Source organism: Aythya fuligula, chromosome 3, assembly GCF_009819795.1.
Source record: "Aythya fuligula isolate bAytFul2 chromosome 3, bAytFul2.pri, whole genome shotgun sequence".
NCBI lineage: Eukaryota > Metazoa > Chordata > Aves > Anseriformes > Anatidae > Aythya > Aythya fuligula.
This window is the reverse complement of record NC_045561.1, coordinates 112,844,211-112,867,084: the sequence shown is the minus strand read 5'-3', so window position 1 is coordinate 112,867,084 and position 22,874 is coordinate 112,844,211. Positions and strand designations below refer to the sequence as shown.

The 22,874-nt window shown below is 43.1% G+C and overlaps 1 protein-coding gene across 4 annotated transcripts in view; it reads left to right on the top strand.

The window, feature by feature from the left end:
- Positions 1-523: 523 nt before the first annotated feature.
- The window catches only part of CD2AP (CD2 associated protein), a 74,173-nt gene continuing 51,822 nt past the window's right edge, over positions 524-22,874 (top strand). For 3 of the 4 annotated variants that reach the window (XM_032184446.1, XM_032184448.1, XM_032184449.1), the window contains exons 1-2: positions 2,992-3,049; positions 22,163-22,323. In XM_032184446.1, the coding sequence (XP_032040337.1) occupies positions 2,992-3,049; positions 22,163-22,323 (219 nt within the window). Of the gene's footprint in view, positions 670-2,991; positions 3,050-22,162; positions 22,324-22,874 lie in introns of those variants that run through there. The other variant, XM_032184447.1, reaches the window with a different exon arrangement.

Genomic DNA, 22,874 nt, shown 5'->3' with positions numbered 1-22,874 from the left:
CAAATACATCTTATTAAAACAAACCACCCTAAACCACTGCAAACCAATGCCCAATCCTACACACGCTCCAAGCTAAAAAAGGGGACTTTCACCCCCAAAAAGTGAGGAGCAGCCTGGGGTGGGAGCGGGTGTACCCCCAGGGGGCTTGGAGGAAAGACCTCAGCGCTACGACCCCACAGCCTGCCCCTCGCTGTGTGTGTGGGTTGCCCAAAACCGCTGTTTTTTGGGGTAAGAATTGAAGGTGGTGGTGGGGGGTGCGGGGGGAGAGTCTGTGTGGAGGGGACGGCGGCGGTGACGTCACCCTGCCTGGCAACAGCGAGGAGGGCGGCGGTGACGTCACCCTGCCTGGCAACCGCAGCAAGCGTGGGGAGGAGATCTCGCGAGATTTGCCCCCCCCTCCCGTCGCGGGTGGGAGGGGGTGAGGGGGGGGGGGCGGTGCCGCCGGTGGCGGAGCTCGCCTGAGGCGGGCAGCGGGGAAAGGGGGGGTGAAAGGCGGCGACGGGACGGGACGGGACGGGACGGGACGGGTCTGATTCGCCCCCCCCGGCCCCGCAGCAGCCCCACAGCGCCCTCAGCGGCCCGCATGGAGCCTCAGTGCCCGGTTTGAGCGAGTACGGCGGGACCCGCAGCCGCCGAGCCCCGCCGGGCGGGCGGGCGGGTGCAGCATGGGTGAGCGAGGCTGAGGGGGTAAGGGGGGGGGGGGGGGACACACGCACCGGGTGCCTGCCCCGCTTTGTCTGGGGAGGTTTTGGGATTTACAACCCCCAAAAAAGGGGAGAGGAGCTCGCTGGAGATGGGTGAGGTGCAAACGTGTTGGGGCGGGGGGCGAGTGCCGGCGGAGAGGTGGGTTTGTGTGGGGCTGGGTCGGCGGCAGGTGGGAGAAGGAGCGGCTTTTGGGGTGTGGGGGGGCTCTGAGGGAGTCCTGGGGGGGTCTTGAGGGGAGTAAGGGGGTCCTGAGGGGTCCTAAGGGGGTCCTGAGGGAACGGGGGTGTCTTGAGGCGTCTTAGGGGGGCTCTGAGGGAAACGGGGGGGGTCCTGAGGGGAGTCTGGGGTCCGGGGGGCTCTGAGGGGAACGGGAGGGTTCTGGGGGGGATCTGAGGGGAGCAGGGGGTCCTGAGGGGACCCTGAGGGGAACGGGGGAGCCTCTGAGGGGAACAGGGGACCCTGAGGGGAATAGGAGGCCTCTGAGGGGAGCGAAGGGGCCCTGAGGGGAGCCTGGGGTCCTGGGGGGCTCCTCAGGAGGACTCTGAGGGGAATGGGGGGCCCAGAAGAAATCATGAGGGAAATGGGGTTTCCTGAGATTTATGGGGGACTCTGGAGCCACAGAGTCCCGCATTGCCACTGGCTGCTCGGTGGAGGAAGCAGGCGAAGAGTAAAAGCGGCTCTGGTCAAACCCAGCCCCTCCGAGGTGGTAGGGTTTTGTTGTTCTTTTTCCCCTCCCCAGCTAGGTTTCAGCTTCACCCATTTTTCCACTAAAGTGTTCGTTAAAAAAAAAAAAAAAAACAACAAAGCTGCAGCTGCTTGAGATAGCTGTATTTTTATAATGTGCCAGATCAGGTTTGTGCTGGAAACAATCGGCTGCGCTCGGCCGAACCCATAACTTAACAGTGTTTGCACAGGGACAAATGAAGGGGTGTTTTAAATGCTGCTCATCAGGCTCCTGTATTTTTATTCCGACACCCCCCAATTTCCATTGTGCATCGTCTCTGTCTCGGTTACCCTCACTTATATGACGTTAATTGCTCACTGCACTGCCCTGTACGATTTTAGCCGCTGAATGTACTTGTGGGGGGTGTGCACGGTGGTAGCTTGCTTGTTTTGTGCCAGAGGCGTGTGTGTACGTCGGCTGCTGTGTGCAAGTCTGCCACATTGACGAGCACGGTTTAAGCTTTTTTAAGTGGAAGCAAAGTTGTTTTTGCGTAGCTTTTCTTCCTCCTCCTTATGTATAAATAGAGGGGAAGAAGTGCATGGCATGCGAATCAAATGCGCGGTTAGTGAAGCGATACGTGCTCCTCCTGACTTGTGTTTCTTGGGATTATAAGGAAGTGATTTCATTTATTTTCTATTGCAAAGTAATTTGTATTGAAAGCATGCTTAAAATGAGGTCTGAAAATATAAAATGAGATCGGTATTGCAGGCTCTGACATAAGCAGAGCTTTAATAAATCACTTTTTCATGGTTCAGAATAGGTAGGAGTTATTATTTTGTACTTTCTGAGCTGCATTGTCATACTCGCAAGAAGTGTTTACATCAGTCATTGCAGCAGACAGCGCTGGCACTGCCTATAATGTAAAGGTTTAGTATGCTAATTAAACGTTTTCAGCCCTGTGTAATGTTGCAATGTGAAATATCTGGGGGTTTCCATAGAGTAGGTCCGAATTATTAAAAGTATTAGTGTGCAGTTGGGAATATTGTCCAAGACTTTTAATAAAGGTCTTGGTCTGGTTTTCAGGCTATGATCACTGTTAAACCATGTTTGATGTAGTTTTTTTTTTCTTTACTCTTCCTTAAGTATGTCTTCTCTCTCTGTCTTTTCTGATTACAGTAGCGAGCACGTTATTACTGCTCCATAGGTGGCTGAATTGAGTGGGTCCATAAACTGTGTCAAGTATTGTTACTGCGTGGATTATTATAACCATAACAATTTGTGTGCCTGTGCAATTACGTTAGAAGTGCTTCTGCCAGAACGCTGGCAAATGTCTGCAAATGATTATAGCAGGATCCCAGAGCCTTTTAAATAGGGTTTTCTATCAAGGTCTAATCCTTTATTCAAAATATTCAGAATTTTCAATTCTTCTGACTGAAAAATGGGGAAGAATATACAGTAAAACATCTCCAAAAATTAGAGTGAAAAAAGACCTAACTTTAGTTGGCACTACACTAGCTGTATTTAGTGATGGCTTTGCATTTATTCTGAGAAGCCATTATTTAATTACTTTATTACTGACGTCATGGTAGAGCTGGCTCTTGATAAGAGATGGTTTGTCTTTTATGCCAGCCTCTGAAGGAGGTTTTGTATGTCAGGGATGGCTTGGAGGAAATCGTGGAGGTATTTGACAAATGCATGGTTTTCTAAGATTCATGGGGAACCAGAGGAGGAATATGATTCGGGGGAAACCAAAAGTGGAAGGACAGAAATACCAAGTGCCTTGAAACAGGGACTTTAATGTTCTTATAATGTTGGAAATGAATGTTGCAGGAGCATGTGAATGATGGCGAGGAGGAGGAAGTTATCGGTGGTGACAAACACAGACTCTGTAAAGCCACCGATGATGCCCTGTTATGTGATTACTCTGTCATTATAATTCTTTGCCTTCTGTACTGCATTAATCATGGGGATTTGATACGTGGTTCTACAAATAGATGGAAAGTAGATGAATTTAAGGGAAAAATGTTCAGATGTTCTAGGGAAAGATCTTTTTATTGATTGAATCATATGTTTGCTACCCATGGTTGACAACCATTTTAGAGGGAAGTAGAGTTGCATTATGACATCTTTCCTGTTTATTTCTATGGCTGGATAGCAGGTAATTTTCCTAATTATAGTTGATAAATTATACGATTATATAATTTGGGCATTATCAAGGAGATTGAGCTGAATTTGCAGTGTACAAATAATTTCTGTGTCTCTTCACAACTAAGAATGAAATATTGTAGCAACAGTTGATACTCTACCGCAGTGATACATTGAAATTTCATGGACTTTTGCTACATGCAGTTTTACCCTTTTTTTCCTTTACTTCATTGGCAAAAATCAGTGCTGACAGATTTGTGGTTCCCAAGAGTTAATATATCTGAATTTGGTGCACTTCATCTTTGGAAAACTGTGTGTAATACTTAAAGAAGCTGGACACGCTTCTTCACTGCTAACAGAATGAGTACAAATATGAAACAGTTTCTGTAGACCAAATATATTTTAAATTTCATTGAGCATTAAACTTGCATGAGGTCTTTTGCTTTCTTTACCTTCCTATTGCAACAAAAAAAAAATCTAGGTCTTTTTTTTTTTTAAGTAGACTGAATGCTTTTAATGTATTATCACAGGGACAGTGAGAGGTTGAATATTCACTAGCAGCATTACAAAAACTAATGAAACATTACTACAATGCTTGTTCTTGTAACTGGTGAAGATAAAAGAGGTATGAGTCCTTCAGTGAGTATTTTTACTGAGAAATGTGTCAGATGCAGTGTGCAGTTGAACTTTATTTACAGTAAGCTACTGAAGAATAAAATGACTTAATCAGAAGTCCAAGATATTGCTAAATGAAGCAGCTTGTCTGTATTACGGTTGTTGCTGCATGTAATGTTGACAGGCTGGCTGGCAATGTTGAGCAAAGTGCTTTCTTATCATTTTTTTTGTATTCTAGACAAAACTGTAAGGGAAAATAAGGGAAAGATGACCTCTGGAAGAGAAATGTCTAAGCTGCTACAGTCTGCTGCCCTGTGGCTGGAAGGAGTTGGTGGTTACAGGGTTTGTGTCATGGTGGAGGAGAAATCCCATGAAAGCCTGCTAGAGGCTGTTGGCTTGGCTCATGCCTGCTTCCCTCCATCCCCAAAAGAAAGAAAACGAAAGAGCTGATGCACTGTCTGTGGTAGGTTTATGAAAAGGATATGTAAAGCAGGTCAGCCGCGGGATCTTCTCCATTTTCTGGCATCACCCATTGCCTGGCTATTACTAATTTATGGACTTTCTCAAAGGTGTTGGCAAGCAATTGGTAACTTTGGGACTTTTTGAAAGGTGTTTGGAGTTTGACTGAATCTTGTAACCCATAGTGACAGACCATCAGGGACTTGTACAAGTGGGGCTGGGAGGAATGTGGCTCCTGCCCTCCACAGCTTCCTGCGGCAGTGAGAGTATTTAACATGAATGGGGTGTGTGTGTGAGGGAATGCTTCCTGTCTGTGTGCATTTTTCCCCTCTCTCCCCTAAAGCTGCTTTCTCAGCCTGAAGTCTCTGTATTTCTTAGAAATTGCAGATTGCTTGCTTGCTGACCTCCTTATAGTTACCTTGCAGGTTTGGTTTTGATCCCCTGGAGCCATTTGTCTTTCAGACTGAGAAATCTTCATGCCTTTATTTTCCTCCTGTGTGAGGAAACACACACATGCTGGTCATCTTTGTGAGTTTTTTAATTTTAATTTTTAAGTTTTGATGCCACTTTAATCTTGTGAAGAGATGTTAGAGATGTTTTGTTCGAGACTAACTCCACACAGGGACGTAATTATATTTGCTTCCTCGGTTTTCTTTTGTTTTCCTAGCAGTTCTTAGTGTTTTGTTTCAGTTAGATAGCATCTTGCCTTTGAAGTCTCTTCACCTTTGCTGACCTCCTTGGCTCTGTTGTCTCCCTGTGTTAGCTTTTTAGTGTCTTTTGGCTGCATGCACACACAAAATACGTGGTTGGGTATGCCGTGCTGTCTGGGGCTAAGCTGGGTGATTGCTCCAGTCTGTCCCTGTCTGGCTGTTGGTGCTGAGCTCTTCTGTCAGTTCTATTTCCGCAGATATGCTATCACATGTGACTGCTTGCACAGTAGTTCTCTAACCCAGTTTCATAAAAGTGACTTATTAGGAAAGAAGAGCAGTAGAAGTGCCTAAAGTGACTCAGGTCAACTTGACAGAAGTAGGTATGATGATCAAATGATTTTTTTTTTTTTTTTGCTAGTGGATCTGGATTATAGCTATTTCTAGCAGAAAGCTGGTGGCTGAGAATGGCTGACCTGTAGCTAATAGAGGGTGTCTGATCTGTGTTTGCAACCTGGGCACTTAAAACAAGTCTGAGCTGTCTCTGTTCCTTTTTAAAGGATTTGAAATAGCCTCCTGTAGTGTAGTTAAATTACATTCAGCTTTTCCTTTCCTGTCTGTAAGCATTGATTTTTCTCTTCTACTCCAAGCTGTCAGACTGTGAGTGATCTGAAAAGTTCCACGTGCCCCACAAATGTTAACTTTGTGCCTTTGCAGTCTCCCTAGACACACAGTAATGAGAAATAGCTCTGTGCAACTTTGTCCCTGTGATGGGGTGAGCTTAAACCTGCTTCTGCATTGCCCTCAGCTTCTTGTCACAAGGATTTTTAGCAGGGCTGAAGTACTAGAACTATCTGCTCGGTCACCTACTTTCTCGAGTGATTGCTTGCTCTGTTAAATAAAAGTGTACCATAATTTCAAAGCTAGCCTTGCTTTCAGCAGGATGTTCACCTAGGTGACCTCCATAGGTTCCTGTCGGCCTAATTTTTTCTGTGATTCTTGGCATAAACTGTAATTTATTTGAATAATATTGTGGCGCCAGCACAAATATTTACTTTCTCTGACTAATAGTAACAACTATTTTGGGCTTGGATCTCATTTTATTGCTCTAGCCGTATGCACAATTGATTTCATATAAAGTCAGTACGAAATGTTGCTTTTTCAGGAAACCTGAATGACTAAAATAATGTATTGTAGATGTTTTTGAGCAGCATATCTGCATTTCCTGAAATAGCTAGGGCCTGTGACTGCCAAGTCCTAAATCAGACTGAAGGAAGCATCACAGTATGTGTCTTCCAAATGAGTTAAATCTTTCCACTTCTGGATAATAGACACTGAAGTAAATATCATGCAAGGTCACCTAGAATATTAAGTTAACTTTTCTTAAAGGAACATTTATTACCTATAATGCAATCAAGGTATAACAAGCTGTTAGGCAAGTTTGCTTTCAGTGCAATCATTTCAAATCTAATATTAATGTTGAAATATTAAACAAATCTCTGCAACCTGATATTTGGAAAATGATAAATATATTTTTTCTGTTGTTGCTAAAAATCTTTGGCTTGAGAATATTTAAAACCAGAATAAGGCATTTTGCTGTTATTTCATGAGTTTGGACAGCACTGACTTGTGATGTTACAGGAGAAGCTTGCAGCTGGAGCTCTGTTGACTGGAGGACGAAGCAGGGATCTGTATGTTCATGTGTCATGGTACCAAATAGCTTTGTGAACGTAGAACTTTGAGTTTAAATTTGACGTTATTTTTTAAGAAACTCAGAATCAATTTTATCACCTTTGTTGGTTCAACCAGATAAAATATACTTTTAAGTTATTGGAATAGCTTAAGCTCGTGCTATTTTCTGAACAGGACTGAAATCACCATGAACGTGATACCTTCTGATAGCAGAGAAATATGCAAATGGCTTTGGAATGAAGCGGCACTGAGCACTCTCTGTATTCTTTTTGTTGCTGCTTCTGCAGCAGCCACATCTCAGCAGCCGTAAATAGATTTTTTTTCTGGACTGGAATTATTATTATTTTAAATTAAGAAAGCAGTTTTTCCAGAGTTCCTGGAAATTTGCCTGACTTACCATCTAAAGAAGACTCTAAGTCATCAATTTTTACCTTTTGGAGAAAATTATTAAGTGGTCAGCCTTAGTCACATGTTTTTGACTGTATATGAAGCTTGAGCATTTTAAACTGGTGCTGAAATTAAGTCTCACCCTTCACTTAGCTCCGGCCAGTGATCATTGTCCTCTTTCCTTGTTTATACAAGCTGAATCATCTGAAACTTCCCTGTCTTCCTGAAATAGCTTTCAGCTAGGCTGGCTCTGCAGGAATTGAGAGGAAGCTCATGGCTGCAAAAAAGAAAAAAAAAAAAAAAAAAGGGATGGAAGCAAGAGGAAGGTGAGGTAGTTACTTAAAGCAGAGTCAGCTGGCGTTCATTTATAGCATTAGCTGAAATAAAGCCTGGTGGAAAGGATTCTTATAACTTGAGTTCAGTTGTATTTATTGGAAACGTATTGATATACCCTAATTTAGCCTATTTTTCTTTTTCCTAAGCCGCATTGTTTCTGCTTTTTTTTTTTTTCAGGAAAAATGCAAAAATAGAACAATGAGCAAACTTGTCAGAATGGTTTGAGTCATTCCCATGCAATGTGTTTTTTTTGGGACCGGGGAGAGAAAAGTCTTCATCTTTGCTGCTCTGAGAAATGAAACCGCTGGTTTCATAAAGCTTTCACTCTTAGTAAAGGCAAATCACATCATTTAACTCTGAAGCTGTATCTCTAGTTGGGAAGGGCTTTGTTGTAGGGCTGACTGGCACGTAATTGGACTTGCTCTGAAAGTCATCCTGTGGGTACAGTTTCGTGCTGTGCCTTGTTGGAGATAACTCCAGGCTGCTGCCACAAAGGGCCGAAGCTTTGCGGTTACTCTCCCTGTCTTGCTTTTGGCTCTGGAGGTTATGAGGCCGTGGTGAGAGCTGATAAGCTGCCTGATGTGGGGGAAACTGCTCTGCCTGGTTTACCGCCCTGTCGGCAGGCCGAATGGCCTTGCTCCGACTGCGCAGTCATTACCTCCTGTGCGAGAGAGGGGGTGGGAATACATTTCAGGGGCCAGGGAAGGGAGAGAATCTCACCTTGTACAGTGTAGCCTGCGGTTACTTTGCACTCGATTCAAGCTGAAACATTTAATTTCTCCTCAGAGTCTATCTTAATCACTCTCCGTAATGTCCATGATCCAGCAAACTGATAATTTCATAGCTCTCTTGTACTTGATTTTAGAAGGCTATTCTAAAACTTCTAGTCATTTTCCTCTATCCATGTTAGCCATTTTTAAGCTATGCCCGTGTCTTTATCGACTTCATAATGGCTTTAAAGGGAAAATACTTCATAAACAACTGGAACTTGTTGTTGAGGTATTTTTTGTTTCTGTGGGTTTGGTTTTTGTTGTTCTCAGTAGTCTGTCTGTATTGAGAAGCAGCCTGAGTATGGCTTGTGAAAGTATACCTCTGTCCTTCTGTGTCTCCTCAGCTGGGCTAAACTCTCATTATTTGAACGTTTTCTGAACTCTCATTGTTTGAACATCCCCATTATTTGAATGCTTTTGTGGAAGTTGGCTTATTTAGCACTGTCAAAAATAGATAAATGTAATATTAACTACCTAAAACTTAAAACATGTGCAAACAGCAGTATAATTTATCTTACCGATATCTACCGATATCTTATCTATCAGTGAAGCTATTAACCACTAGAACAAGTTGCCAAGGGAAGTGCTGGATCCATCACTTCTAGACATGGTCATTCCCTGCCTGAGGACTTTATCAATGCTTTCTTTAATCTTCCCTTCTGGCAGATTTAGTGATCATGTGTCCCTGGGATGATCTAGTAGAAGAAACTGGCCAGAGCTGAATCCAACTGGAAGAGAACCAGCTGGCTGGTTTGGCAGCAAATTAAACCGGCACACCCTCCAACAGCGTGAGACCAGTGCAAGGGAAGAGGCAGTGGTGTGAGAAGTAGGGAGAGAAAGCATGCAGGGTCACTCTATCATCATCAGATATTGTTGGTCTAGTTGTAAGAGTCTATGCTCTCTAAAAAAAATGGCTAAAGCAACTGTTCCTGAAAAGCAGACCCCCATCTGTTTGGTCTTGTAACTGGTTAAGTCTCTTGTTGGGGGATTTTAAAGTACAACTTCACAAATTTAGCTATACTTCCAAGCTGCCTGGGAGTGTCTGCAGCTTCAGATAATCATTGGGAGAGTGGGCCATGGACTGTTGGGAACTTCAGTGTCCCAGGCAAATTAGAGCTTTTCTGAAGTGAGGTAAAAATGGGATTCTGTTTGGAAATAAAAATGCTGTAGGGCGTAAGTACACATTAGGAAGAAGGTGAGTGTGTTAATCCCATACTGTCATAGTTATGGTAGATAAGGAGACCGCAGATCTTCTCCAAAAGTGTTTGCAAACAGCAGAATAAAGTATTTGTGTTAAGCATAAATTATAAACTATGCTCTTTTGCTCTCAAAAAGCAAATATGGTGCTTTATAGGCTTGAGCCAAATTACACGTGATTCTGAAAATACACTGCCTCCTTCAGCACGGGGAGGGAGAGTCTGAAGTGGAAAAATCTTTCAGTCTTAGTGCTGTATTTTTATGAAAGAAAATCATGAAATACATGGATATAATGTAAATGGCTTGTAATGTATGTATTAGAAGAAAACATGTCCCAGTAGGTAACTAGTAACAGGAAGACTCAGGCTTGATGAATAGGAGGTGAAGTAAATCTATTTATAAAACACAAAATGTGCTGTCAGAGTAAGACAGCCTGCCATCTCCATGCAGCGAGAAGCCCATACTGATTTCTTACCTCGTGTCTTGCTGTATTGCAGTTCTACGTAGTGGCTGAAGTGGTAAATCCTGACCTAATTAAAAAAAAAAAAAAAAAAAAAAAGCTGAAGTTATATTGTTCATTGTCTCCACGTGCATTATTATTATTATTATTATTACTATTATTATTTATTGTCTGCATGTGTAATTGGGTCACCAGGGTTGTGCTCGGTAGTTATGAAACACATGGGGACAGTCTAAAGGGATTTCCTGTGGTTTTTGGAATCGGAACTGCTTCTTCAGGAGAATGTGGTGAGGAGAGTGGAGATGATGATAAGCTTTCTATGAACTTGTGCTTAGTTCTCTCCTGACTGCAATGAGCACTATCCTGAGCCCCAGACAGTTTTTCATAACCTTCTGTAATGTCTCTGTTCCCTCCCTAAATTCCTTAAATACCTGCAGTTCTGTGTTACTATCAATTAGCTACGCAAGACACAGCACATGCTGTAGCTGTTTCCAGGCTGCATATTTGATGGTTAGCCAACCAGCAGGTTAAAGGAGTAGGAGTGTTAGGGTAGGGGGGGAAAAAAAAGGTATAACACTTATTTTAAGACATTAATCTGACATGTCTCAACCAAACAGGTATACAAGGGGGAAAACTGGCTGACAGGCATGCTCATGTGAGCTTGATTTTCTCCAAGGTGTACAAGATGATATTCAAGTATGGAAAGCCTGGGGGCAGACCTAACTTCTCCATTCTGAGTGCCTAGCAGAAGACTGGATATAATAACAGCAAGATGAAACTTGTGTTCCACAAAACACATCCTGTGGATACCTAGCAAGATTCTGTATTTATTTTCTAGTTCAATTTCATGTCTTCGTCACATTCTGGGGTTACTCCTCCTTTCTTGATCAGAGGTGAGGAGGAGGACCTGGGGGTATGGGCAGTCAGCCTCACCTCAGTCCTTGGCAAAGCGAGGGAGCAGACCCTCAGGAAAACTGCTTCCAGGTACACGAAGGGTAAGGAGGTGACAGGGCAGCCACCATGGATTTCCAGAAGACAAATGACTTAAACAGCGTGGTTCCTTTCTATGATAACCCAACTGGTTCTGTGGACAAAGGGAGAATGAGCTCTTATATACAGGCAAGGCTTTTGACATTGTTGCCCGTGGCATTTTGCCAAATGGAAGAGAAATAGTCTAGATGACTGCAAGGAGGGAGGGAGGCTGGGACCCAAGCCAACCAGTCAACAGTTCAAGGCCAAACTGGTAGCCGTTGACTTGGTGTTCCTCGGGCTGGTACGGGGCTGGTGATGATATCCAGCTGCCCAGATGATAGGATGGTGTGTCCTCCCCGCACGCTGAGCAAGGAGGGGATGGTTGGTGTGCCCTGGGGGCACTGAGCCAACAGGAGCCTCCTGTAAGTCCTAGAAATGAGTGAAAGAGAAAATCCAGCACCAAGGGGTCAAAGGGAAAATCTGGGACTGGCCTTGCTGGCAGGTGGCTTTGACCGGGGAGTAGCTGGCAGTCCCTGCTGATAGTGCTTGGGGCGCTAAGGGACACCAGTTAGTGGTGGGACTTGGAGGTTCAAGTTGGTGCTTGGATGGCATGATCATAGAGGTCTTTTCCAACCTAGGATTCTATTACCTGGCATTTGCAAAGCTGTATCTAAAATACCACGTCCAGTTTTGGTCCCCTTTCTATTGAAATGCAAGAGGAATGCCAACACACTCATCTCAGAAAGGTACCTGGGTGTGATTGTGTTACCTCCATCCTTTGAAGACTTTCAAGATTGAGCTGGGCAAAGCCTTGAGTGACTTGCTTGGACTCTGAGGTCTGCCTTGCTGTGACAAGTTTGGAGTTAGTGACTTCCAGGGGTCCTTTCAGACCTTTTTTATTCCCCCTGTGATTCCCAATATTGCAAACCATGCTGACTTAAATCATAATCTTAATAAGATATGGTTAAATCCCTTCAAAATTCAAGTTACAAATGAGTGTTTAAATGACTTGATTTCCTGAATTTTAGAACCTAATTGAGCTAACGAAGCAACTTCATCTTTAAAAAATATCTGATTAGGGCTGTAGGGTGCCCTTGAGCGTTTGTGGTTTTGACTGGCTTTTGTAAAAATCCATTGCATAAGGATTTGTAACTGTGCTTTTCAATCAACAATTCAATTTTTATATTGACTGAAATGTTCGCACTAGAAAGTAAATTAACTTCATTAATGCAATAATTAGTGTGGGCCATCCTGACAGTGTGAAGTCAGATAGGAGCACTTGCCTCTGTTCTAATGCTAAGCATATTTTGTGGTTTTTGAAAGATCCCAGTCTGGGACCACTCAGACTATTGCATCATTCCTGTTTTTAAAGCTGAAGAGAACACTTTATGCATGCTCCGAATGATGCTTTTAAGTTTCCATAAGTTTATTTCAAAGCCAGCTTCTTGCCATGTTTGCAGAAATACAAATTGTCATTCTGAATGAGATATGTTCCAAGTTGTAGACTGTGTATTAAAGCATTTTTGCATTTTTTTGGGGTAGTGTGAAAGAAGTTTTCTTTTGGTTTAAACCCAGAAAGCTTTCAGAGACTTTCTTGTTTTTGTCATTTATGCATTTGTAACCTGGAGCTCTGATCATTCTGTCCTTTTTGGCCAGAGGAGTCCTCACAACAGTCTGCAGGAGGAGCTGAAGCTTTTGTAGTATCATGGAGCCCTGATACAGAAGGAAGGAAACGTTTATGTAACAAATACAGATATTTTTTGGTAACTTTGTGAAAAGATTTCTAGCTAAGACAAGCAACTGAACTTTCACATGTATTTTTAAGTGCTAATTAACTATTTAGTGGAGGTTTGGAGGGAAAAATGCTAACAAACCTGGAAATGTGGCGTGACCCCTTTGCTGACCCTGTAGCACTTCTGCTTATTTGGTGCTTAGGATTTGAACTAGATCCGAGTGAGATATGTTTATCTTCTTGCTCAGAGCTTCTTGGCAGTTTTTCTGTAGGCAGATTTTCTGTGACTCACCTTGGATGTTGAATGTTTTACTAAATAGATATTATAAAATTCAGGGAAGGGATAGAGGAAGAGGTGTAAGTCTATATACAGAACAGTATCTGAGTCATGGCTTGAGGATTTTTTTTTATTTCTCAGCACATTTCCCTGTGCCCTTTGAGATCCTTGGTTTTCTGTGCTTATCAGCTTAGCAGCAATTCTTCAGCTGTACTTGTAAAGACGTTTGCTGCCTTTCCTGCAGGTGTCACCTCTCTCATTTCCATGCTGCTTCCTTACAGCGAGCTCTACTCGGACACAGTGAAAGAAACAGCAGGTAACATAAAACATCACTTTCTGTTTAAAGTATTTTTTTTCCCCAGGTAAAACACTTTGTGTGTTTTCACAGGCAGTCCGTGATACCTGCAGTTAGTGCTGGTTTTCCTCTGATGCTTCCTGTCTCCTGTCTTCTCTTGACACATTCCTGTAATGAGGGGTGGGGAGAGCCTGGTAATTCTTGCTCAGAGAGCTTAAGGGAATTGAGAGGGAAACAAACATACAAAACTAAACTCTTATTTTTAAAACTTGTTTTATCTGCTCATACGCAGTGGTAGACACTTCAGAAGCTAAGGGAGAATAGAGTAGGAAAATGAGGCGTGCGGTGTTTGCATCTTTGGTGCTTTGGGGCAGGCTGCTAGGCAGGATTTCTGCTGCAGTGTTTGTATTTAATTTCCTTCACAAAGTTTCTTGCTAATTGTACTGGAGCCAGCTTGAGAAGCTGTCATTTGAGATTTACTGTTAGAATGCAAATGAGCTTCTCGTTACCGTTTTCAGTAGTGCATTTTCCTAATTCCTTCAATATTTATGGTCTGTAAAAATAGATAGAATCTCTTGTTAGATACGTGTCAAGTCGTTTCTTGAAGAACCTACCATTGACTTACCAGACCTGTGCCAAATGCCAGGTGAATCCAGGGTGACTTCTAGATGGAGCAGCTCTGCACAGGCAGAACCAAGGCTCCTGGCTTTCAGCTGTCTCACAGGCAGACTGCTGGTTTTGTTTTCCTGCTTTTTAGGGAAGCTATTGCAGTAGCAGGATTACTGGTCTACACAGAAAGTGTTTCTGGTGGTGGTGCAGCATAGGGCAAGTTGCAGAGAGTAATGAAGACTATCAGACACTTGTGGGGGGTGTGGAAAGGAAAGAAGAAGAAAAAAGCAAAACTACTCAAATTTTGCTTTGTCACTGGCTTCAGCAGTGACTAGAGCTGTCTGGGAATCAGGTTGTCTAGAGATAATGACTGGGGTGTCAGTGGCATAGCACTGGGAATGTATGGGAGAAGTCGATTTGCATTCAGCTTGGCCAACTTCTGCAGAGTTGCACGTCTGTTGTAGAAGTAAAATTGGGAGTGTGAGAAACTTCGTTAAGGGCTCTGACAGATTGTGTGGGTCTCCTATCAGGATGTCTCTGAAAGAGGGTGTGATAAAGCCAGTTGCTGATACATACTTCTCTTTGTGTATATCTAACATTCAGGTAAAATCACAGTACAAAAATTTTCTGTGTTTACCGTTAGAGTGAAACGTTTTGGGACTCCATGCTTTAGAAAAAGAACAGAACAGCTTTTTAGTCTGGCTCTTTCCTTCCCCTCCTTTATTTTTATTTTTTGCCTTGAAGCTCGAAGTATTTAATCAAAATGGGAAGCTGACAGTAGCTGGACTGCTGATGCTGAGATTTGGGCAAATAAAGGCCCAGAGGCAATACTGGATAATGTGAGACTTGCACAGTATGATTGAAAGCCTTTTTTTTTTTTTTTTTTTTTTTTTTTTTACTCTTGTGTGTTTAGTTTGATTTATTTTCATCCTAAAAAAACAGAACAGCATAAAATACCCTTAGCAGTGAAACTCATTGGGTTTCTAACTGGTCTTGCAAACCACCTCATACATTCAGTGACTTCTGATAGTAAAAAGATGCTGTATACTTTAAGAATGATACGTTTTTTATGACATTTACCATGGTTTTTGATTGAAAGGACTTGATTTTTAAGTTCCTCTCTAAGTTAAAGACTTCTTAAAATCTGATAGAAGCAGGGATGGAGCTGGAAGACTGAGGTGTCCAGGCACTGAGCTGTGTGAACGGGAGCTCAGGCTGGGGCCATGCTCTGTCTGAGCTCCTGCACTGGAGGATCTCCTGGGGCTTGTTGAGAATTTGGCCTGGCCCTGCAGCGTGGTGGCTGCGTGCTCGTCTAATGCTGCGCCGAACCTAATTAGCCTGCCCAGCTGCGGGCTGTGTTGGAGTGAGTAAAAAGGCTGTCTCTCCAAATGGAGCAGGCTCTGTCAGATGGCAGCAGGGTGTTTGTGATGCTCCCAGAGTCTGGGTGGTTGTGGCTGAGCTGGTGTTATATGGAATCTGTTTGGATCCAACAGTGTGTATTTATTTGTATGGAGGGGACCTGTGTTGCTGGAAAGCAGTATTTGTTTGTCAGGCATATAGGCTAATAAATGCTACAGATTTAGGTTATCTACCTAGGAAATAAGCCACAAATGCAATAATTATTTGACAGCTAATTGAGGTTCAGTTGTATATACTTAAAAGAAAATGTATGCAGAGTGGCACAGATATCTTTCAATTCCATTGGCATGGTGTTTCTTATTATAAATTAATAAAGAATCCTGATAGCTGAGAGCACTTTGCTTTAAACAAAACTTGAAGTGAATATTTAAACATGAGGCCAGCATCACCTTGAACTGAATACCATCTCCTCTGCCACATCCCTTCCTTGTGGTGGGTAGGTGTGGGTGAGGAGAGCTGCAGCAGCAGGAAGCAGCGTAGGGATGCTGATGGGGAACAAAGTGATGTGGCTGGGATAGCTCATCTGGGAGCAGGCACAGTTGGCAATGGCTCTGCGATGTGTCACCGGTACTTCTGAGGCTGTACACAAGGTGCCCAACTTCCTTCTGGGCTGGTTTGAAGGCAGAAGATCTTGCTTGTGATGCTTAGCACTGAGGTAGGTTGCGGTGACGCAGCTGTTTTGCAAGTCCTTCATGTGGAGCGTGAATGCAGTGGCTGCACAGCTGAGCTTGCTGGAACCAGCTGTGGTTCCACGTGCCATTGCTTAAACCTGTTGGCTTCTTGAAGGCTGCCGTGAGCTGGCCTGGAAAGTGAGGGTCGGCTGCATGGTCTCTTAGCTAAATGTGCTCTTTCCGTGTTCAGTTCTTACCAGCTCGGAACCACATCCCTAGCGTAAGAGCTGGCAGGAATCCAGTGGCTTTGCTCACTTATGCATTATGCTGAGGTGTCGTTTCAGGGCAGCTTTTGGCAATGTGTGAAGCAGTAAGCGGGGAGGGGCAAGAAAAGTGGACCTGTAGGGGAAAACCCCTGGTTTTAGGGACCTGCATGCTTTCAACACCTCCATGTCATCCTGGTTTCGGTCTCACCCCATGGATTTAGTGCTTATTAGTGATTAAAGTTCAATGAGGCTACTCCTGTGATGCCTGTCTCTAATTTAAGTTTCAGTGTGAAGACATCTGAGTTGCTTGCTGTGAGATGGCTTCATGCTGTGAGCTGAAGCATGGTCAGTGAAGGGGTTGGAATTTCGCTGAGAAGCATGCCCCTGATCTGGACATAGCAATGATTAGACATGGATCTAAGTTGGCTGTGATGCAGTCTTGCTCCTCTGACCCTGCAGTGAGCCATCTTAGGGAGATTAACTTGTGGAAAGCTGGGAGTCTTTGCTTGGGCTGTTTACTTCTGCTAAATCAGATAAAGAAATAAATAAGTACTGATTTCAGCACTAAGCAGGAGGAAAGGACCATGTGGATGAGCATGGAAGAGGATGGGATCACAGCATCCATGCATTCAGATGCCTTGAAAGCACAACTTTGCAGTTTTCTCTCTTTCCATGAATGGGCACCATGAGAAGGAAAGAAGGAAGTTCTGTGTTTCCATCTCTCCAAGCTTCAGTCTGCCTGGGCTTCTCATGCTGATGCTTATTGGAGCATAAGAGGAAAGGAAGTACCTGCCTCCTTGCACATGATCCGTGGGCAGAGACATCTCCCTGACAGTGGGAAACTTGGGCTGCTTACCTACTCAGTGTGAGGAAGACTGAACCCACATCTGTACCCCAAGAGGATACTTTAACCTTTGGGGAACTGGTTATCGTGGTCTTTTAGGGTCACTGTTTAAAGAGGACAGTGAATCATGGGGTAGATTCAGAGCACAGAAGAGGGAGCCTGGCTATAGCATGGGGAGGATTTGGGCTGGGGCTCTCCAAAGCCAGGTGCTCACTTTGTGAATGTCTTACCGGGAGAGCTTTGTTGGACAAAATTCATAGAGTTTTGAAAGCAGGGGCTAGAACTTCATGGGCGATGGAGAGTCTGCCGGGTTTCTTTATTCGAGCATATGGGTAGTCGTGTGACTCAAGTCAGCGTGACAGTCAGTTGTGTTATTCTGAGGTAGGGAAAACACTCTTAGAGCACTGCTTGTGTTCAGTGTTTATGGGTAGGTTTTCAGTGTTCAGCATCTGAAGAGCTTTTTCAGTGTAAAGCTTTGTCTTTGGTGGCTGATTGTACGCTATGTTATTACTATACTTGTTTCATAGACCCTTCACCAGCTTTGTATTTTTTTGTTTGGACACAGAGGTCTTCAACTCATTGTAGTCACCTTAGAAACTGTAGGAATGCTTCTGAGGAAAAGCAGCTGTAAAGGAACGTTCTCCTTCAGATTAACACCTGATTTTGAGATAGTTGTGAAGAAATGTGGGATAGTAAAAGGGTTTATCTTTGGTCTGCAGCATAAGCTTTGTCTGTTATAAAAGTGAGTACCTTTGTAACTTTGCGTGTATGTATTCATAGTTTATTAGAGACTAAACTTTGTTTTCTGAGACAGTGTTTTCTGAGATAAACAGCACTATCCTGACTTATACAGCTAACAAGGTTGATTTCGAGCTTCTAGCAACTCTCTGTTCTGCCTTAACTGCAGCTTGGCAAGGCTCTTCTGGAGGCCAGACAACTTTCCAGGCTCGAGGTTCCAATAAATGACTTTTCAGCTGAACTGACCTAAACTCTGCCTGAGGAGACCTCGATGGAGCGTGGCACAAAACTCGAGTTCTCCTTGCAGCTCAATGCTGGGTTTGCCCCTCTAGGCCTGCAGCAGCTTTCAGCAAGGCTTCCTGAATAGCTCAGGACGATTTCAGTTATCCTACCAATGTTGCTGTTGTTTTATCAGCTATTATGTGTTTTGCAAGGGATTTACTTTGTCTGGTTTCTGTCATCTTCTGGCTACTACAGAAAAGTCTCCAAATTCTGACGGTACTGTAATATCCTAAAAAAAGGACCAGGAATGTGAAAACGTGCTTTTTTGCTGCATGTGTGGGACTCTTGGCTATTTCTAATCAAGACACAGACAGGCTCAAATGTCAGTGTATTTTTCAGTCTTTCCCATTATTTATTTGTTGATATTTGTAGGTTCCCAGAGGGACCTATGCTGTAGGCTCCTGGAACAGGTGACTCCAGGAAGAGCCTGTGCAGCTGAAGGCTCCCTTTGTTTAGAAGCAGTGAAGATGGGCGTTAAGCGGTTGTGCTTATCAGGAGGCTTGCCTTCTGCCACGTCCTGGTGCCAGCAGAGGAGAACTGGTTGTGTAAGTTTTAGAGAAGTGAAGGGGTCACCTGTGCCAGCAGAATTGGGATGCTTTGTTTGGGTAATGCAGCTGTGCTGGCCAGTAATGCTCACTATTTTATCCAAAAGGCAGTGCTGTTAAACAGGACGCTTTTCTCCTCTGCCACAGGGAAATTATGTAGTCGGTTGTTGATGGGGCTGACTGGCTTTGAGATATTTGGTCTGTTTTATTAGCAAGCTGTCATCTTACTGGAAATGAAGACCTGAACAGACAAGTCCCACAAAGCCTGCTATAACCATATTTCCCCAAAAGATGTCCAATTGATTATATTTTTTAACTTAGCACTGTTGGTTTAAATTTGAGCCCAACTCAGGTCAAACTCCTCAATGCTCTCTGAGAAAGTTCTGCAGTGACATTGAAGGCTGTCATGGTTGGCTGATGTGGTTGGATGACCGAAAGCTGCCAACAGAGGTGAAACTTGAGTCGACCACAGAATGGTTGAGGCTGGAAGGCACCTCTGGTTGTCTGGTCCAGCTCACACCTGCTCAGCTTCAGCACATGACCACATCCAACTGGGCCCTTAGCACCTCCAAAGAGACACTACTGCTTCCCAGAGAGGTTGATCACCCCCATGGCAGCTGGTGTGTGTGTATTTATAGGTTTGAAGGGAATTTGTTTGGCTTCAGGTGGTGCCCGTTGCCTCTTGTTCCTTTGAAAGAGTGTTGTCTCCCTTCTTGGGGAGCTTTGGTCCTGCTGGTTGTGCAAGAAAAGTGTGTAAGACCTCACCGTGTTCATGCTGCAGCTTGAGAAGACCATTTTGAATCTAAGAGTTGGTCACTGTGGACTCAACTACAAATCATGGATTTGAGTTGAGTTTGAAATTGAGAAAGCTGTGTAAAAAGCAAAAGGAAGGCAGGATAGGTATTTTTGGTGGTTTATAGAGATATTCTGCTCATTGGCACTTTTTGATATTTTTTTTGAAAGCTTTGACCAGCTTCTATTACTACACTTGTTGCTGACACTTTCAGTATCAGGTCTATTCTTGAGTAAAGCTTTTAAATTTTAGAAATTAATTTTGAATTAATTTTTTTAAAGCTTTTAAAAAGCTTTCAAGCGCAGTGTTTGAAACAGGAGTACATTCCATGGATTGATACAACTCCTCATTATTCTAAGGAGCTGTGACTTCTTAAAACATTTTCTGTCACTACTGAGCAGTGTTTTGCTTGGGAAAATAGAATAATTCCAAGAGCTTTCAGCAGACTATGTCTTTCAGTAACTGGACTCTTTTGGCAGTAGAAGGCTTTTCTGCCCACTGTGCTGCAGACTGAAACACCTAAACAGTTCACCTAATGCTACTTGCTAACGTTGAAAAGCAAAACTGGTAAATCTTCCTGATGAAGACTAAGCAGTAAAGAGATTCGTAACTTGTTCCTGTTACTGTGTCATCACTTGAAAAATACATGGGATGAAACTGTCTTGACATTCTTCATGTCATCCCTCCTGCTTAACCAGGCAGGGGAATAGAATTTAGATCTGACTTGTCTACGTATGAGAAAGAGGATGGCATTAAATATCATTGACAAATACAAGAGGAAATTCAACATGTAAATTCCAAGAATAAAAAACTGCTATTTGTGTTTGCTGCAATTTTGCTTTGGAACTCCTGGATGATGACTGGGAGGTTCTCAAGATCCAACTTCAGCTGTTGGCACGACAGTGTCCATGTTTTTACAGTCTGGGGAGGTGACCAAAATGAATGTGCTGTGTATTTCAAGAGCAAATACAGAAAATTCCCCCAAGGAAATAAGAGGCTTTCAAAGGAATTAGTTCATATTGACATAGTGTGTCTATGATTTCCTTCTTCAGACTCTCCTGGGGAAAAAGGACCATGTGTTTGGCAGGTCAAGTCGCAGACAGTGATGTTGTATGCAGTTACAATGCCTGACTTTGTGTTCTGATCCATTTTGCATATTTAACTTTGCAAACTGGTCCTATATTGTGTATTTTGAGATATAATACCTGCTGATGTGCTTCAAAATAGAGTTTGTCCCAAGACAAATACAAAACACAGCTATTTCTTACATTTTTATCTATTTTGGTTTCCCCAGTGGCCGAGTTGAGTTGGTTGGAAGGTGACGTTATTTCCAAACTGCAGGTGATGAATAGCTATTGTCTTTATGATCCATGATTTATTTGCAGCTGTCTCCTTTGTTAGTTGGTGTGTTCAGAACAGTTTGCCAGACAGATCATCCTAGCTTCTCGTGGATTTGTGATACAATCCTGTAGTTTTGATTTTTACCAGGCTGGTTTTCTGACTTCATCTATAGGCAGCAGAGGGACAAAGGCTGCGTTTCAAAACATGCAGCAGCGCTCTTGATAAAAGCTGCCCATGGATAAGAACTGTGCATTGATTTAATGGAGCTGGAAGTTCAATGCTGGGGTGGGGATGGGACACATGACATGACTTTTGCCAATTTGATTCCTTAATTGTGAAGTAATTCTTGTATATTATCATGCATTGATAAAATAAGGGCTAATCTGTTTTTTTTTTTTTTTTTTTAAAAAAAAAAAAGGACAAAAAAAAACCCTCTACAGCTGTTCAAGATTTATCTTTTCAACACTCCTGTGGTCTTGTCTTTGCATGTATATGTTGTGATCTGCAGATTAGAGGGAGGTTTTGGTGAGCGTAGTGTTATGTCTTGTAGCACCTGATTGTCCTTGCTGGATTTATGAGAGGGAAAATTATTTGATTACTGCGGGTTTGTGAAAAGTCCTGGCATAAACAGAATTTCTTGATGAACAAATGAGCTCGTATTGCCAAACAAGCCTTCAGCTGCCAGTAAGCAACTCCAGTGGATATTGTGCAGCAGATGGACAAGTACATAAATATAATGCTAGGCTCCTCTGAGTAAACTTAATTATGTCAAAATTAGAGCTTGCTTGCTTATTCATCTTTTGTACAAAACTAGATGATTCTGAAGGAGGGTGTCTCTTAAATATCTCTGCATATTAAGTTGTTTGGTGCTGTCAGTCGTGCTCTTTCTGGTTTGCTTGTATTAAATTTCTTGGCTCAAACTTGCAAAAGTATTGAATCTTTTTCTTTTGTAGGCATAATAGCAGATATAAGCATGAAAATTAGGAAAGCATTGCCATACTGCACAATTTGAAACCTTCTGTTTGACCCCCAAATATGCATTGAATAACAAATGCCTTCCCTGTGGGCAGTGGTTTGTGGTTGCAAAGTCTTAGGCTGGGACTTGAATTTTGGACAGCTTCCCCCCAGCCCCTTTTACCACATGTGCACACAAAAAAAAAAACCAACCTACCGCCACCAAAATATGCCATATTCCTGGTTTTCCTTGAATAAGTGACGCTTCTATTTTTCCTTTCCAAAATGTATGGGGACACTACAACTCTCAAACAAGCATTTGTTGTTAGGTCTGCCTTTTTGTTCGTGCATAGCTTTAACGTTTCATTTCTGAGTTGCACTCACTGTTGTTTTTTTTTTTCCTTCAGTGGACTATATCGTGGAGTATGACTATGACGCAGTGCATGACGACGAGTTAACGATTCAAGTTGGGGAAATAATCAGGAATGTGAAAAAACTGGAAGAAGAAGGATGGCTAGAAGGGGAGCTAAATGGCAAGAGGGGCATGTTCCCTGACAACTTTGTGAAGGTGAGTTTTCTGCATTGACTTGTTTCTGCTGTGATCATACAGCAGCCTACTTATTACCGAAATGTTAGGAGTTACGTACCAGTTACATTTCTAATGAGATGAATTTTTAATTGGAAGACCTTTCAGCAGATTAAAATTTTTTGGAATGTTCTTGAAAGTCTTTTTTTCTTCTTGGTAACTTCTGCTGTTGTTCTTGCTCACTTCAGCATTGGTCTGTGCCCTTGCACTGTGTATCTTGTCTCCTTGCTACTGCTCAGTTGCCTGCAGTGCTGGTGACCTGCTTTAGTGATACAGATTGACTTTAAAATCAAAATTACCCCTATGGAAGACATCAGGTCAAGAGAGACTTGGGAAATTAGGGTCATGGCCCAGTCAGCTCAGCTGTAATGAAAAACTGCATCCTCAGGCTGTGGTTATGTGGATGCTTCAGCCTGGATTACAAGCAGTTCTGTTTGAAGGACACTCCTGCGCTTGCTACCCTGAACTCCCTCCTTCTGGTACTGCCTTTTTGTGGCTGTGCAAAGGGTGAGGGCAAAGATGGGTCCTGCTAA